This window comes from Sparus aurata, chromosome 7 (genome assembly GCF_900880675.1).
Source record: "Sparus aurata chromosome 7, fSpaAur1.1, whole genome shotgun sequence".
Classification (NCBI taxonomy): domain Eukaryota; kingdom Metazoa; phylum Chordata; class Actinopteri; order Spariformes; family Sparidae; genus Sparus; species Sparus aurata.
The window spans coordinates 24312181-24330417 of record NC_044193.1 but is presented as its reverse complement, the minus strand read 5'-3'; the positions used below and the strand labels follow the sequence as shown (position 1 = coordinate 24330417).

At 40.9% G+C, this 18237-nt stretch overlaps 1 protein-coding gene across 2 annotated transcripts in view; it reads left to right on the top strand.

Annotated features, from left to right (window-relative positions):
• The window catches only part of LOC115584829 (oxysterol-binding protein-related protein 2-like), a 29271-nt gene extending 12149 nt beyond the window's left edge, over nucleotides 1–17122 (top strand). For both annotated transcript variants that reach the window (XM_030422636.1, XM_030422637.1), the window contains exons 2-14: nucleotides 808–1162; nucleotides 4993–5119; nucleotides 6314–6389; nucleotides 7425–7559; nucleotides 7955–8052; nucleotides 8161–8343; nucleotides 8465–8572; nucleotides 9693–9782; nucleotides 10075–10195; nucleotides 10693–10818; nucleotides 11205–11328; nucleotides 11696–11786; nucleotides 12932–17122. In XM_030422636.1, the coding sequence (XP_030278496.1) occupies nucleotides 1126–1162; nucleotides 4993–5119; nucleotides 6314–6389; nucleotides 7425–7559; nucleotides 7955–8052; nucleotides 8161–8343; nucleotides 8465–8572; nucleotides 9693–9782; nucleotides 10075–10195; nucleotides 10693–10818; nucleotides 11205–11328; nucleotides 11696–11786; nucleotides 12932–13034 (1419 nt within the window). In that variant the 5' untranslated portion in view covers nucleotides 808–1125 and the 3' untranslated portion in view covers nucleotides 13035–17122. The remainder of the gene's footprint in view (nucleotides 1–807; nucleotides 1163–4992; nucleotides 5120–6313; nucleotides 6390–7424; nucleotides 7560–7954; nucleotides 8053–8160; nucleotides 8344–8464; nucleotides 8573–9692; nucleotides 9783–10074; nucleotides 10196–10692; nucleotides 10819–11204; nucleotides 11329–11695; nucleotides 11787–12931) is intronic.
• The last annotated feature ends 1115 nt before the right edge of the window (nucleotides 17123–18237 follow it).

The following is an 18237-nucleotide window of genomic DNA, read 5'->3' as shown; positions in this document are numbered from 1 at the left end:
GTGGTACTTCTGAACCTGCTATTACTGCCCTGATATTAGTATAAAGTGGGGCTGGGATTCAAAGTGATGAATCTTCAGTCCTGAACTGATTATGACAAAATTGAATTTCTAGTTTTGGATTTGAAAGCTGAACGGCCATTTGAGGTTTGGAGTTTACATGTTGGAGAGCCAAATTAGCAAACAGAAGGTAACAAAGACCCAGAATGCCTGTGACCGTGCTGTCCTGATTATGTAATCACTGGACTAGAAAACTCTCTGTTTGCACTCACTGGGCCATGATAGACAAGCTTGTTGCTCAGACAGACTAAGCAGATTTTCGGCTGGTAGATGGCTGTGAATGACCCTTAACATTTTGTGTCATCTGTGTATGGACTACTACAGCTGCTTCGGAGGCAGGTGTATGTTTTCGATCTCTCAGCATGTTGCTTTCTTTAGAAAGTTCTCACTCCAGCATTGCTGCATAAATTACAGAAAAATTCCCATTGTATAACTTTCTAAGACGTCATTCTCTAAAGTAGGAGGATAACAGTAGGTGTGAAGATACATAGTTTTTCACAATGGTGCTTAAAATACAGACTTGATTTGAGCAAGTATATTGTTTTTTTCTAGCACTATATTGGAGTTTGCATGTACCATGGTGAGGCTGCTTCAAATCTTAGTCCTGTTTTAGACATATTGTCAATCCTGACTGTGGCTCTTGTAAACACAGGTCTCCTGCTACAAAAAACAGCTCTTGTTTTACTATGACTAATCTCGAATACATTCAGAAACTGAAGACTTAGTTGGTGTTGCTTTTTGTCCCTACAGGTCACTAATGTGCTTCTCCCAACGAAGCCAAACAAAACCACAAACTGAACACTGAAGCTACATCAGCGTCCACGTGCTGTCTGTTGATCAAACAGCCGATTGGCTCTGAACGACATCTCCCTGTGGTCAAACCAAATTTGGGACATTCCCTGCTTGGATATTGACCGAACATTGTCCTGTTGCGGTGGTGACACTCCAGAGGGTCCCTTGATCAACAGAGCTCCCTCCAGAGGAACTCTGAGGGGCAGCCACCAAAAGGAACATGTGCTAGAAGTTGTACATCTGTCCTGAACGAGTGGTCGGCTTTGACTCTAGAAGATGAGCAATGAGGATGAATTCTACGATGCCGTCACAGGTAGGTGTGTGTGTGTGTGTGTGTGTGTGGGTGGGTGTGTGTGTGGGTGGGTGGGTGTGTGTGTGGGTGGGTGGGTGGGTGTAGTACGTGCGTGCGTGCGTTCCTAGCCCCCATGATGCCTTGTGTGAGTTATGGGCTCGACTTCCGGCATATCCTATAACTCAGCCGGAATTGGCAATTTCTATGGAAACATGGCGCTAATCCTCATTCATAGAGCGACTGGTACAGCAAATCATTCATTCATGAAGATGCAGGTTATTGACTTTATTGAGTGAATTCTACTGAATCAGTTGTTATTGCTTCAAACTTTGCAGTGTAATGAGACTTATCGATTTATTCATGTTGTGGCTGATGTGTGTATAGGTATCAGTTATGTTTATCAGGATCTCATTTTGTCCTCAGGAACTGTGACACCGTTTTTAGCAGCAGGAGGCTATCAGTCCTAATTAGATGAGATCTTTTTTGTCTCCATCATAGAAGCATAATACCATCCAATGGAACCTAACCTGCCTTAGTCTGATGATTACTTCAATAATTCAGAAGTCTGATGTCCCGCAGTCATGATAAGCAATGTCAACACCCTGGATTTTGTCATAGCTTATGGTTGTGTTCTTCTCTGTATGTTTTTTTAACATTATTTGCAGAAACAAAGAAATAGATACAGGAAAAAATCAGCTAGACAGTTTTGTGTGCATGTTTTTAGACGTGTCCTATTACAGTGTGAAACTTTTGTTATATTTTTCCGGCAAAGGCAGAAAAATCAATCGAATTGGGGTATCAGTTAGGTAGGGATGGCAACACTCTTATTTTGATGTGTTGTATTGAGGGTGGCAGTTAGATTAACTCACCAACCCCCCTGTTTTCACATATTGATTTATGTTAAGTGGTTTCAGATTTCTGCTCCTATAAAGAGATTAGACAAGCAGTCTTCCAAGTCAACACCCATGGGATGCCTTGCATGCTGATGTTACATTTACCATGAAGGGCCTGATATCCATGCATTAGATAGTTACAAAGTAACTTTGATGAGGACAAATCCTCATTGAGTTGCTTTGAAATCACGAGGACGTTTTGTACGAGTTGTGTGTCCCTTCAGCGCATCAGGACTATTTACTATGAGAGCCGTAGCTTGACTTGCATTCCAGGGAAATAAACTTTGGAGAGATACATTTTTGGAGAGTATTTAATCTTGACATTGACAGGGTTTAACAGCAGCGAATCCTGGTATATAATTATGAAACATGGATTTAGGTAAGTGAAAATTTGAGTCTGGTAGAAACATTTTAGTTCAAGCCTCTTGTGTCTGTTTGATAGCTTGAGTTTTTGGTGCATAGCTGAAGGGTTGAAGGGCAGGGCAATGTAGGGTGTTGTTCCCTGCCAACAATTATCAGCATCTTTGTTTTTGTACCTTTGCTGTGTCCTTGTCGTGTGATATTGCTAAACGCCCATGTTGACGTACAGTACAGTCATTGTGCTGTCACTGTTATAATGTCTTTTGCAGGTTGCGGTTTCCATGCAGACATAAACAAAAGATCCTTGTGTGTGTGTGAGTGTGTGTGTGTGTCTGTGTGTGTGTGTGTGTGTGTGTGTGTGTGTGTGTGTGTGTGTGTGTGTGTGTCTGTGTGCGTGTACACCGGCCTTTGTGTCATTATTATGATCATCTTACTAATCGGAGGCAGATGCAGCGCAGACCAGGGCAGATGTATTATTCATTAGTACTTGTTCACAGGGTTAGCTGTGATCCGCATCAGGTGGCTTCCAGCTTGGCCTTATTTTTTAATTTTTTGTTGCCTTATTGGACTTATTTTAGATAATACGTTCTATTTGTAAAACTTTTACCTGTTACTGTATATAAAACACATATAAGGAGATTTCCTGTGCTGAGCCAATATCGCTTTTGGCTTGATCTTGAATCTGAATAATTGAATGGGAATTAGTTATTTTAATAATATATCTTATCTCTATCAAAAAATGCATCGCCGAACTGCTGATGATGCCTTTTTCCTAATGTGGTCAGACAGTTTAGTAATATTCTGGTTCATATTTCCATATTAGATATTCATGTGAGAGGCCTAGGTAATGAACTTCTATCTGAAAATGTCTTACCTGACATGGTGAGAACACACCTGATACCTTTGACGTACTGCACTATTGACAGCTGAGTCAGGCGTGTTTACAAAATGATAATAAACCTGTTTGTCTATTTTTAGCTGTTGTTAAGGCCTTACCTCGAGTTCAACACAACTCCACCCTGACATATCAAATACTCACATACCATGGTCAGATTTTGGCTGCCACCCAGGTGTAGGTACACCAGAACATATTACCACAAACAATTACTGCTAAAACCTGGTCATTCACATGTAGGTCTAACTCTTGCTGTCAGGCTAAGTAATGTAGCTTTATTTACAACAAATAGAATATAGCCAGACATCAACAGAAACAAATATTTGTCTGAAAAACAGACATTCCATACTACAGGTGTGTCTGTTTTTTTTGACAGATGTGGTTTTCTAGTTAGGACATTGAGTCAAGATGTAATCTAGAAATCTAGTCAATCTTGCAATAGGATGATATAATCTTGTTGTTGCTGTTGTTTCTTAACTTTCAGTTTATCCTGCATGTAACTCTTGTTCATACTGTCGTTCTAAATTCAAATTTGCATCTGGCCAGCATTAAAATCAAAATTCTGATGAATAATGGATGGGATGTGAAATAATACATCTTTACGAAAATATCAATTACCTGCAACGCTCCCCAGCGGCAGAAATGACAATGTGTCTCCTCATTAAGAGAGACGCTGCACACATTTATGCATGAGGCACAGCAACTTAAATTAATTGACTGTTTAATTTCCCAACATGACAACAGGATCAGTCAGGATCAGTGTTGTGTGTTCTTCTAGACATTCAGAAGGCTGCTTTACTCAGAGAAAAGCAGAGAAGCAGCTGTCCTCCTGATGAATCCTACATCAGAGCTGTCAAAAAATGTTTTATTTGAGAAGCTAAGGTTTAATTCTGTTTCCTCTGGAGAGTTTCCTCTGTCCTGTTTATAACTGCAGAATTTAGTTTGGCTGCTTAAATGTCCCGCTATATTTGATACTGCCACATTACTGTGTGCATGGACGTGTTTAACATGACTGAAAGCAGCCTCTCTCCTGTCAATAGAATAAATGGTTTAAAGAAAGCACTCCTACAGCAATAAAACCCACAATGAAGAAGTCAACTGGAATGCTTGTGCTGCTAGACATAATTGAAAGACAATATAACCTGCAGGGACTGGTAGAGGTGGAGTGAAATGTTCTCAAGGCTGCAGCTTTCTAAACCAGAGAGAGTAATTCATTCAGGTGGGTGGTGGGTGGAGGATTTATGCGGCCGGTCAGTGCATGACTGGTCTACAGTTTGATATGGCTGCGTCATGACAGTTTATTTTTTACCATTACTGAGCCTTACGTATATTGTATCGTGAAGCTTAGGAGTTGTGACCATACATTTTTACAGTTTCTAAATCGACCCACCAGTGTGTCACTAAGGAAGTTGGTTAGTTGAAACAGTTTCGGGCAATCAATGATATTTGCCAGTCAAACAGGGAAAAATGTCCTGATGCAAAACAGTATGCAAATGTCTGCATTGACTGTGAGCAAACAAAAGAGTCATATTCTTCCCAAAAGTTAACTGCCAGCAACTTCATAGAGTGCAATGCCTCTTTATTTAATCTGAAGACTTGTTTTTTATTTGACCCACTAGCTTTTTATTACGCTGGCGGATGAGCATCTATTCTGCAGAGGTCCACTATAACACCTGTGTCACGTCGTCTCTTCCACCCCACAGGCCTGGATTCGGATGAGTCGTATGAAGGGGTGTCGGAGGCCAGTTTCAAAGATGCACTGGTGTTTGAAGGCGGCAATCAGAAGAACAACGGATCAGTGCCACAGGAGAACGGCATCAAGAAACACAGGTAGTGCTGCATTCCTGCAACGCATTCCTCCTGCAGCGTGTGTTTGTATGTTTGTAGCCATCCAGAAGCTCTCTGAAGCTTCATACTCATACCAGTTAAATTTGTTGGGCAGAGTCAAAACTCTTACTCGCTAGGCATGAATGCTTTTATTGTGAAAGTATCTTTATCGGATGCTTGATGAACCAGTCGTTTTCAGTGATATTTATTATTTCTAAACAATTATTTTAATTTACTTCCTTTTTACATCTGACCTGTAAGCTGCCATTTTTTTCTTATAAAATAATCAGAAACTGTGAGTAAAAAGACTGAGCTTTTTATTATTATGAAAATTACATTTAAAATGTGTATTTAACTAAAGTTGTGGTTACGTTAATGTGGTTTGGAAGAGACGGGGCCTTGCTATTGTCAGGATTCATCGCATCAGGTCTGCTGTGACTTGTTCTGCTTGTTCAGTGTTGTGGAATATGATTGTGTCTGTATAAAATTCAGCATGAAAGAAACAAGAGAAAATGATTGGGGCTGCTTTTATTGATGTCAAAGGGAGACTGACTTTGCTGACTCAGGCATTCAAGCGTTTGACTTCTGCTGCCAAATGTCTTTTATTTCACTGCAGCAAGGACATACATGGGGGAAACTTAATACTTGTCTATTCACTCTGACTAGAGCCATTCTAGGAACGAGGGCCTCAATTTAATCATGTGAACAGATCTGTTCTGGTCTCTCTTTGTCCTCATACCATCAGAATATGATGTTCTCAGAGCATCTCAGCATTTCTGTATCTTCAGGCTGAGAAATGTTCTTGACAGACCACATGCTCATCTTATCTACAACTTTTGTTTTCATTCTGTTTTCATTCCAGTTTGTCAGATCAGATACTGTTGGTACTGCTACACAATGATACTGACAGCAGACCTGGGGAAACTACAGGCTTTTCTTCTCTCTTGTTTTGTTTGTGTCAGTGTTTATATATTACCATCATCTCTGAAAATATTGTTGTTTGGATGCTAAAATAATCTGGTGACACAACTAAGGAAGTTTACAAGCACTCGCAGAAACAATCCAGATGGCTAATGAAACCAATACTATGCTCTTCAACTTGAAGGCAATAATAATCAACAACAATATTGGGGTGTGTGTTTGTGCATGTTCGTAATATACAAGCCCCAACCTTTTCTTATTGTTCTGCCATTTCAGGGAGTCATTACCTGCGCCTATGTTCTCCAGAAACTCTGTCAGTATCTGGAGTATCCTGAAGAAATGTATCGGACTGGTGAGAACCTGCACATTTCAAGAGTGAAATGAAATGCCACTTCTCTACACATACAGCTATTGACAAATACCCTGCATGGAACGAAAAGTCTTTGGTGGGCTATAAACCCACAGGAAAAGCACAGGTGCAATTTCTTACATTAACGATGGCTTTATTCCATTTAGTTGTGCTTGTCCCACTGTGTCTGCACTGTATTGTGCATCCTCACTCACTGACATGGGTCACTGGGACACTTAAAGGATTGGAGCCATCATTGACATTATTGGTAAAATCTGTGCTTTTCCTGCTTTGACGGTGAAAATATCTGCTGTGAAATAGGTCTATAGGGCTTGTCAATACATCTTAACTGTAATCACTGTGTTTAGTTTTTTCTTTTCCAATAGCATTGGTTATAATTGAAGTGAATTGGAGAGAGAGTCACCATGTGACCAGAAATGTCATCTGATACATTTAAAAAATGATTTAGACACTAGTAGTAAATTAGTGAGTAGCAACCACAAAGAAGACCCATGCCGCACATGAGCTAGCCAACAGTTAAATGTTACTGCAGCCTTTTCTCCTTTTTCCATCGACCAGTGTTAAGGCACCACCGTCCACTAAAACAAAGCAAGAACAGAAAGAAACAGAAAAGAGGTGCTGGATTATTTACAAGATATTGTCATATATCTATTATAAACATGATATCAAAATAGATTTTTTTAGTATTACTGTTATTGTCATTACTGATCATTGGCAACGCCCCTAGCTAGTGAATATGTTTGGGCTGCTTAAAGCTTAATGTGATTTTAGCCCTGAAAGCATGTCCACCAAACTGTCATAAGATGATATCAACAGTGACACACTGCGATGGATAATGAAATTGTTGTTACGGTGTGATGGGGCGTTGTATTATTCAGCAACTTCTGTAAAGGTAGTGCAATCCTGGGTGGAGGCTCAATGAGGTTAACCAATAGCATCTAAGAAATGTTTTGCACACAGGAAATTTCTTTGTAGTCGATGTCACATGCAAAAACAGAACTGATGTGTTTTTCACAGGAACTGTCAAAGATCACAATGCCCATCGTCCTCAACGAGCCTCTGAGCTTCCTGCAGAGGATCTCTGAATACATGGAACACACTTACCTCATCAACAAAGCCTGCTCGCTGTCCGACTCCATAGAACGCATGCAGGTACACACACACACACACACACACACACACACACACAATTAATTATCATTAGTAAGTGAATGTTAACTGTTGTGCTGTTGGTATATTTAAAGAAATCATGAGCTACATAATAAAGATTAGAAATGACCAAAACACATTAAATATGGCATAGAGGGTTGCACTTAATCTACTGATCTCCACTGTATTTGATGTGTCTAACTAACTAACATGCATGTATATCCACCTGAGACACACAAGCACTTACTCATTGCCCAGCTCCCTAAGGAGAAGGTTGGAACATGCAAACATTACACAGGAATTAAAAACTTACAAATATAGACATATAGACACACAAATATAGACATTTTCCATGTGAGACACACATACTAACACAGTCTGTTATTGTTTGTTTTCAGGCAGTAGCTGCTTTTGCTGTGTCAGCAGTTGCGTCTCAATGGGACAGAACTGGAAAACCCTTCAACCCTCTGCTGGGAGAGACCTATGAACTCATCAGGTACATGCGCACATGCATACACACACACACGCACAATCATTGTTCATTTTAAGGTCACCCAGTTGTAACAGTTTATTTGTCCTCCCACGTCTTCACTGCTGTCTACAGAGAGGAGCAGGGCTTCCGGCTGGTATCAGAGCAGGTATCCCATCATCCCCCAGTCAGTGCCTTTCATGCAGAGAGCCTAACCGGGGACTTCGTCTTCCATGGCTCCATCTACCCCAAACTCAAGTTCTGGGGCAGGGCCGTCGAGGCTGAGCCTAAAGGGACCATCACACTAGAGCTACTCAAGTGAGTCCAAAAGAGAGGCTTGTGTGCGCTTCTGTCTGTGTGCTTGTGTGTGTTCATGTAACGCTTGTTTGACCCAAAATCAGTTAATGCTTCAATGTATTTTACTTCTCCTCTCATCCAGACACGGCGAAGCGTACACATGGAGTAACCCTTTCTGCTGTGTACACAACATCATCCTGGGCAAACTGTGGATAGAGCAGTATGGCACAGTGGAAATAGTCAACCACAGGTGAACTATACATCAGAGAAGTAGTCTGTGATTGTGCCTTTTCTTTTCTTTTTCTGTCATATTATGTGTAGGCATGAGTGCAGTTTGGTTTAACATAACTGATGTGCTGACACATTTGTTTTAGAATGGCAAACTTTAAACTCTCTATAGTTTATGATATATAAGTAGTGAAAGCAAATGCCCCTTACTGTGTCCTGAGGCCCTAGACGATGGCTGTTCATTGCTTGTTTTGTGATTGGAACAGCAAATTCAGTATATATGGATGTGTCTGATAAACTTTTTTTCTTTAATTCTAATATACAGTAAAACTAATTTTAGGGTGGGTTAAGTCAGATATGGGGTTAATTTACCTTTGACTCAAGAGGAATCATCATCAGCTTTATAGCATCACTGAGCATCACACACACACCCCAGTTCTCCAGAGTTTTGAGTCCTGGGTTCTTGCAGGGGAAGCTGAACCACTGTCGAGTTCAAATAAAGCACTGTAAAACTGTGATATCTGCTGTTCTCAGAGCCGTTCAGCATTCCTGCCCGGCGCCTTCATTTACTCTGTCAGTGTTTACACTGGTACTTTAGCTAGTAGTTTGTTTACTCTCTGTGTGTCTTCTCAGGCAAACAATCCCGGGATGACTGTTTTTAAAACCTTTATTTATCCGGGGAAGCTCTGCTAAGCTTGCACTGTCCCTATTTCTGTCACGCTCTGTGTCATGTTCACACAGTCGCACAGAATCACACCAGTAGCTGTGAAGCAGTCGAATTTTAGTCTTGCACAGTTTGCACTAAGCTCTGCCAACTGATTGGATAAGTCCTTTGCATGGAAAACCGGGGAACGCTTGATTGACATTACCTTTTTTCCGGCACTTAATTTCAGTCACAGATTTGTCGCAACATCACACCTCTAAGGAAGGTTTAAACTAATCTGGTGTTGTTGTTCAGTGAAATTATATTGATAATTACAGTTGGTGAAAGTAACATTTTCTTGATTTTATTGCATTAAAACAAATGGCAAAAAAGTTCCAATATGTTAGTGTTGAGGAAATATTTACCATATCACCATAACTCCGAAAAACCAACCTGTTGAAGAGACGTGAACTGGTTTCCCTCCTCCCTTCTCCTGCAGCACTGGAGACAAGTGTGTGTTGAATTTCAAGCCCTGTGGGATGTTTGGCAAAGAGCTGCACAAAGTGGAGGGATACATCCAGGATAAGAGGTTAGAGTTTACTCCTGCACTGCTACGTCATCTACAGTATTGATATTCTACAGCATTTTCTTAAGTTGTTACACTAACCTGGTTGTTCATTTTCTCTCTCTACTTTTTCGCCTTCTTTGTCATCTCCGCTGTGCACCGCTTCCTCTCCCCCCTCTTTGTCTGTTCTCTTTTTTGTTACACTGCTTCTACTTTCCTCTCCTGCCTTTTTCTTCATCTTGCCCCTCCTTCTCCCACTCCTCTCCTGTTTCCTCTTCCTCTTCTTCCTCCTGTCTTTTGTCTTTTCTCTGTCCAGTAAAAAGAAGCACGCTGTTATTTATGGGAAGTGGACTGAGTGCATGTGGAGTGTGGACCCTCAGGCCTACGAGGCCCACAAAAAGTCGGAGAAGAAAGGAGACAACAAGAAGCACAAAAATGTGAGAATGAGTTGTGCTTTCTTCAATCTTAAGCTGTTGCCTGCATAATTTCTGTATGTATCCATAACACTAAGTAATAGCTGCCGCAAGTATAACATTTTATAGAATTCTTGAAGACTCGATAGCTGTCTTTATAATTTTGGTGTTTCCCATTTGTTTGTTTCTTTTTCTCTTGACTTCCTATTGGTGTCCACAGCATTCTGTGTGGTCTTATTCAGGTAAATTATCAGGCTTGTGTAGGCTGATGCTGAGCTATTCAGCTTTAGTCTGCTTTGTCATTTGTAGTGAAGCGTAATAGCAAAAAGTGTGTTGTGTCCTAGCTGGGTTTGGAAAGAGTCCCATTGAAGCAGACACTTTGATGAAGATGTATATAGAAACGGTATACATTTAGTCATTTCTAATGTGACGGAAGCTGCAGTTTGCTTCTGAACATTTTTTATTTTTTTTTGCATGTTTTCCGAGTAACAGAAGTTACACTGAATTTGAATGATTTCCAGGAGGAGCCGGAAGGAGCAGAGAATGATGATGCAGACGACATGCCCGATGTCCAGGAGACCGTTTCTGTTGTACCAGGAAGCACTCTGCTGTGGAGGATAGACTCCAGACCGGCACACTCTGCTCAGGTAGACAAACATGACGGAAAATCACAACCCCATTCAGGGAGAATTGGTGCTGCAGATTTACCATTTACACATGACGCCATGCAGGAAATGCTCCTGAACATTGCAGGGATAGTCCTCAGAATTTAAACTGACAGTTTCACTTTTGAACCTTTCATTTTGGTCAGTTAATGTGTTAATCTTCTGTATTTTAAAAACTCCTAATGAAAACTTTGGATGGACTCAAACATGATACAGAAATACAGATGTAATCAATGGATTTTACAAAAAAGCAGCATTGATACTATTTATGATTTTTATGAACTGATACATTTATAGATTGATGAATGCATCTCAAGACTACATTTGCACACACACAAGCCGACTAATTGCTTCTCTCCCTTCCCTAGATGTACAACTTCACCAACTTTGCAATGTCCCTCAATGAGCTAGAGCCTGGCAAGGAGGCCATCTTGGCTCCCACAGACTGTCGCTTCAGGCCTGACATCAGAGCCATGGAGAATGGCAACATGGGTAATTGGATTTAAAGAGTCCTTTACTGGCCTTTAATGAATGAAAAAAAACAGTTTCCAGTGATGCTCAATCTTCGCTGCTGAAAAACACTGAACCCCTGAAAGTATGATGTCTTAAATAACTTCTCTTGGGATACGGAGAAAATATACAACGATGAGACAGTGCTGCCACCTGCTGGGTGTCTGTGTCACTGTTTGGAGTTGGTGATTGAACAAGTGTTAGACGCAGCAGTGACAGCAACACTCAATTTCCTTGGAATTATAAAGTGGTTCTATCACAAGTCTTGATTCTTGAGCTAAATGGAACAATTATCCTACGTGTGTGTGTGTGTGTGTGTGTGTGTGTGTGTGTGTGTGTTCTTGTGCAGATGAAGCCAGTCAGGAGAAGGAGAGACTGGAGGAGAAACAGAGATCTGCCAGAAAGGAGAGAGCCAGGAATGACGAGGAGTGGTCCACCAGGTAGGAAACACGCACACATACACATGCACATGCATACTAACTTTTAGCGTTGTTTGTTTGATTATGGATGCTCCCAACATAAGGATACTGTTGTAGTCTAGTCAACAAGTTGAAGGCGGTACAATATCAGGCTTTTCATGTTACAGAAACACAGGAGAGTGGTTACATCTGGTCTCCTTTTTCATATTAGTGGTTCTACATTGGCATCGATGAAAGTGATTGACAAGCAAGTAAGGTGCTGTCACAGGATGTTCAGTTTACGCTTAAGAACTTTGATGTGGAGATGCTTTTGATAGTTGTTTTGTACAGAGGTAGAGCAGAAATGCACTTTTACAATGATGCCTTGTTGACTAATGATGAATAATAAGAATAGTGATAAGTCTTCCTGTTGTTGATGTTGGATAATTCAAATTAAAGTGGAACAGATGGTGATAGCCTTTACACATTTATTGAAGGTTTTATTTTGGTATTTAAGTACGTTCAGTGGCTGGATAATGTTGAATAGAATAATAATTGCAATAAATTAAAAATGAACCTAAACTAAACATCAGTTTTTACAAAGCACAAGTTAAAGATGAAGAAATATTGAACCATCAAACAGAAACGAACATCATGAATTCACAAATGAAAGGGTTACCACTGAAAACTAGATTGACACTTAGTAGTGCACACCCTTGTATCAATCTATAAGTTTTAAACCAGCGATGACTGCAGATCCTCTACATGGAATTAAACTCACTCATAGATACCAGCCTCCCAGCTACGCCAGATAATTCTCATCAAGATCCATGCATTATTATCCTGAGAAAATTTTGAGAAACTTTTGAAAAACTTCCTATAAAGTAGGTGAGTGAAAAAGTCCTGATCCGTCCCTTCATCCAGATCCGCATCTAAAGTTAATGGGGCCTAATCTGGGCCCGAGACCTATCATCCAGCAGAGTTTAGTGTAAATCTTCTGAGTAGTTTTTGTGTAATCCTGCTGACAAACCAACCAACAAATGTGCATGGGTGAAAATACAACCTCCCTGAGGTTATTGATAATCCACAACAATAAACTGAAGTCATTAAATACAATAAACTGAAAATATTGTCCTTAGTTTGCAAACTACTGAATTGCATTGACTCTGTGTTTGTGTGTCGTTCAGGTGGTTCCAGATGGGCACCAACCCTCACACCGGCTCCCAGGGATGGCTCTACACTGGTGGCTACTTCAATAGGAACTACCAAGACCTGCCCAACATCTACTGATAGCCCTCTAGCCTTCATCGTCCCCTCCTCCTCCATAACCCGCGATGGTCTGCCTGTCATAAAATAGAGAGAAATGTTAAGCATCCACATACCCATCCTCATCTCACTGCCTCCATCATCATCATCATCATCATCATCATCATCATCATCATCATCATCATCTTTAAACTGACTGACACACCCATCGCAGATTGGAAATATTTACACAGAAGCCAGGTGTGCGTCACAAAGTCCGCAGGTCTTTTCCTCATCTGTCCTCACTTCAGTCTTATTTCCATCATGTGTGATTTCGTCATGACCAGCAAGCGTTTCCCATCTCTCTGCCCTGGCATCGTGTAGAGCACAAGACCCATTTTATTCCCGACCAATCGCAACGGCAGAGAGTTGGTACGCGTGAAACGATGGTCAGCGGACTCACAGATCCAATCTGAATGTTTAACGTCTTTACAATCAAACTCTCTCCTCTGAGGATCTGCCTGCCCGAGCCTCTGGATGGCAGTACTAAACGGTCACATGTGTCATTAATGAGTAATTATGAGTAGAAACTATATGAAGTAAGACATGATCATCTGTGATGGAATAATGGACATGAACGGACACCCAGTCAACGGGGAAATCAGGGATGTGAATGCTCCTTTGACTGAAGATGGAACCTCGAGGAAGCTTTTATTGCTTTTGTGGAAAACTTTTCAAGAACTCAAAAAATATATAGTATATTGTACCCTTTAAGGAACAAAATTCTAAAGAAGTGCTGTTGGTGCAATTGGTCAAGATGCATCGAATGCAAGCAAGAACTCGTTACTGTCCATGTGTCGTGTCCCTGAAATATTTAGTATCGCCTGTTACACTCCCATTAACCTTCAACTTAAGGTTTTATGCGTTCACATAAATCAAGAGAAGTACGAGGAAGCGGATGTTTCCTCGACAGCAGAGTGGAATGTGCAGCTTCAGCGGGACCAGACCTCGGATCAGAAAAGACACCGCGGATGAGCTGATGTTCTCTTCACATGGAAACAGATGAATGAGTGCAGCACAGGTTCGGCGGTTCGCATCCTCTAAATGCAACTCTTTTGTCATAACACTTGGCCTGTCGCCTTCCTTTGTCTGTAAGAATAACTATCGGCTCTACTTACAGTAGAAATGTACAGTGTGATTAACAATCCACTATGCCTCTCTGCCCCCCCCCCCCCGCCCCATGTGAATTCACTCTGCGGATTTCTAAAAGAACATGTAGAGCAGCACTGAACTTGAATTTTTATATGCAGCTTGAATGGCAGCTGCTGGCTCCTGAGTCATCACTGAGGTTTACTGATATTCAAAACAGGCTTCACACAAGTGCAGAAAATTTGATTTTTCATCCTCCAGTGTGTCATTTTTAGGGCAAGTTTTTCTTTTTTTTCTGGCATTACAGGTGCGTCACAAGTCAGGGTTAAACAGCTCGCGTAGATTTGATCTGTTTAAAGTGGTACTGGCCCAGAAGCAACCTGCTGACCGAAAAAGAAATCGGAAAAATCTTTTAACAACCGACAGAACACAGTTAAATCTTAAGGTGCCTCCTTCAGTAAATCTGAATCTGAAAGGAGTGAAATGTACTCCCACTGAGTTACATCTCAATCTCTCCAGATCGATTTGGACAATTTTGAGTGGATATTTAATTCCCAGATTATACACAACCACCATCCGTGTGACGCTGAGGGACAGTGATGTAACATAAGAAAACACGGATTTAATGTAAGCGACAGTAACATACATGCACAAACATCATATGAATGAGTGAATCAATATGTACAGACACTTAAAGCCATATTAACCATGAGAGAGAGTGGATTTGCTGTGTGAGTGATGGGAATTTGACAACGTCAACCCTCGAGATCGACATTATTATCATAAGAAGACAATATTCACATTAGTGTACTATAATGTATCATGCACTGTTAGCCATTCTGCTGTCCGGCTGGATTGGATGTTAGAGAACGGATGGATTACTGAACTGCTTTTTGTCTCATAATCCATCCATGTTTTTGTTTTGTTTTTTTTTCTTCTGATACTGATTGTAGAGAAAAGGAGACTGTGAACACCAAACTTTTGATTCGCTAACAATTTTAAACACAAAGAAAGTGAAAACGGCTCAAATGAATGTTAGGACGGACAAACACAGCTGGACAGACTAGATATCAAGTATTTCATGTACACAAACCCTAAACTCCGTGAGACATCCTGTGAACAGCGTGTCTCTCTGCTGCACGTTCTGAATCGTTAAGCTAGTGGCTCGACCTCAGACATGAGATGCAACACCGCGACTCCACGTTTGACCCAGTGAATACATTTGAACATTCGCTGCTCTAAAGCTTTCACTTTAGTTTAACAAGATATATGATATTTAGATGGATGTCTTTCACTCTGTTGCCTTTTCGTTCCAGCAGAGCACGACTCGGATGTTTTTTTCATTCAGACCTCATTCAGGCTTGGTACATTTAGATTAGAGCAGCACGCGCTTTATCATTAGATAACATTTATAGATGCAAGATTAGCAAACCTCTTTATCTTGTTTTTTCCTTGCTGTCAACGTCAAAGGTTTTGTTTTAATGTGGCCTGTTCGTTTAAAAGATTTCAGTTAGATAAACGTGTAATGAGGTTACAGCCCTCGACTCTCCAGGTTTGTCATCACGCCGCTATACACTCCCTGCAGACCTGTGTGCGCCGGTGAGAATGTGAGTGTTTTTAACAGTAGACGGCTCGCTAGCATTCTCCTGCAGTTTTAAACATGAGCCGTTTAGACGTCTCGCTTTTCATCGGTGCGTTCAGGAGCTACTTCACAACACCAACTCTATGCAATATTTGCACCTCAACATGAACAGTACATGTCTGGTCCGTCAGTGTACAGTAGCTTTACGTCCCCCTCACCCCCAACAACACACACACGCGCGCGCACACCTCCTCCTTCTTAGCTTGAATACTCTGATGTATCTCCAACTCATGACTTCAGCTCCATAGTATATCTGAATGAATTCCAATGAATTGGAAAAGATTACAAGTTTTTTTTTAACTACTTGGCACTACAGCCAGCCTCGTATTGCATCTTGGACCAACTTAATATTCCACGTGTCTGTTTTTAAAGTATATTTCCACGTCAAGTTTAATTCCCGGTTTGTCTGTTTACCTTTACCCTCATTCCCTTATATTTTTTATTTTATTTATGTGTATTATTTATGTTTGAGGTTTTATGAAAACGTTAGTTTTGTTGTTTGTTTCTTTTCTTCTCTTGTAACTAATCCAAACGGCTCTTAATTTCTCTCTTTTCACTTAAACACAAATCTGCGCTCTCGTTCCAGAGGAGCGGAGCGTCTCACCACGGCTTGACGTGAACATCTTTCACCAACCTAACGTGTATATTTTGCTGTGGCCGCTGCATCTGTCAGATTGACTATCACAGTGTGTAGAAAGACGGACTGCGCGTTGAATTTAAAACTGTTTGGGCTGCCGGAATTCAGACCGTAATTTCCAGCGCTCAAAAATTCATCGGTGGTTTAAAGTCGATAAAAATCGATCGCACAAACACTACTTGAGTTGAACCCACAGCAGGGTGCGAACTCAATACAGCTGCAGTAGTCAATTCCAAACAGGAACACCAGTCGTTGGTGAAAAAGTAGATTTTGACTCTAAAGTGATTTTTAAGCTGCAATCCAAGCGGCTAGATGAGCGGTCGCACTCGTCGGCGCTGTTTCAGAGCTCTGTGGTTAAACTAGATCTAAGTTGTTCTGTTGCTTTGAGTGTTCTATTAAAAAAAAGAAAAAGAAAAAAAAAACAACAACATGACTTTACTCTTCTTCTCTTGGACTGTATCATGGGGTTGTCAATGTTATACAGTATGTGTGTACAAGTGCTGCACAGAGGTAATCACAAGCGAAATGGCATATTATTTTGTGCAACTGATTTATTTTTATAGTATTTAAACAGTTTTTGGTGAGAACATTGTACCAGATGTTTTATTTTGAGGTGGGGGACTGTACGGGGTCGCATCCAATCTGTGGACAGCTTGGTAGATTAATGAACGGGGGAAATGTCTACTAATAAAATCCTAATTTCAGTTTGTGATCACGTCTCCTTCTTTTTTAGAATAGAGTGAATACTCAGGACTCTATCAGCTCAGCTCGGTCTCTGAATATGAACCGGTCTGCCTTCGTCCTTCTGTACCAGAAGACATCTGTTGACTCTGGATGACTATTAAATGCTACAAGGAAAAAAGAAACTTTTTGAGCCACTAGTGTAGATTATAAAATAATATGGCTTTCTCAATCTGGCTTTATTTCACTTGCAAAATAGGTAAGATGGGGTCTGCTTCATTAAAAGGTTAAGGCTTGAGTTTCTTTATGACAGAGGGTGCCGAATGTTCACACTGTAAAGCCCTCTGAGACAAATCTGTGGTTCTTGTAATGTAAATAATATCCACTGCAGAGCGAGACGTGTAAAGAATCAGATGTGATGTGAAGTTACAGCAAAGGTAGAGCTGGTCCAAACTATTTTGTGTGTCAGGGAAATCCACAGTACACAACCCCTTGCGTCAAACATGACGGGTTGAGCTCAGGACCATTCTGCCTCTTTCCATCTGCCTGCGTAGCCCTAAGGAAGTTGTATCCAATAGTATGAGGCAGATGAAAAACACTTTTACAGGGCAATCCATCAGAATGAGTATAGTTAGGGTTAGGGTTAGTTTATATTTTTCTGAAAACATGTAACCAAAGAACTCTTAGGGTTGACTGAAGAGGGCAGTCCGCGATGGATTGCTTTCCCTGGAAGATGCTGACAGACAATTTAGACACTCCGGGGTTGGGTTTAATTTTTTTTAGGGTTAGGGTTAGGGTTGGATTTGCCTCATCTTTCAAAGTGACACACCTCTGCAATCTGGGCTAGCTGGTATTCTTTATCGAGGGCTTTGTCAAAGTGGGGAATGACCCAAAGGGCTGTTTGCTGTGCTCAGAAGGATCCCCTGGTGTCAGCGGAGGGTGGACATGAGCTTCCCACGGCCGATCTGTAAGATGAGAAGCCCCTCAATGTGATTTTGTCATTTCCAACCACCTGCGCTCTCTCACAGCGATCAGCTTGACACTTTGGACAGAACCACTGAGAAAATGTGTTTTAAAAAGAACAGAAGAAGAACAAGAAGATAATTTTAAGGAAATAAAAACAACATCAATATTGAACG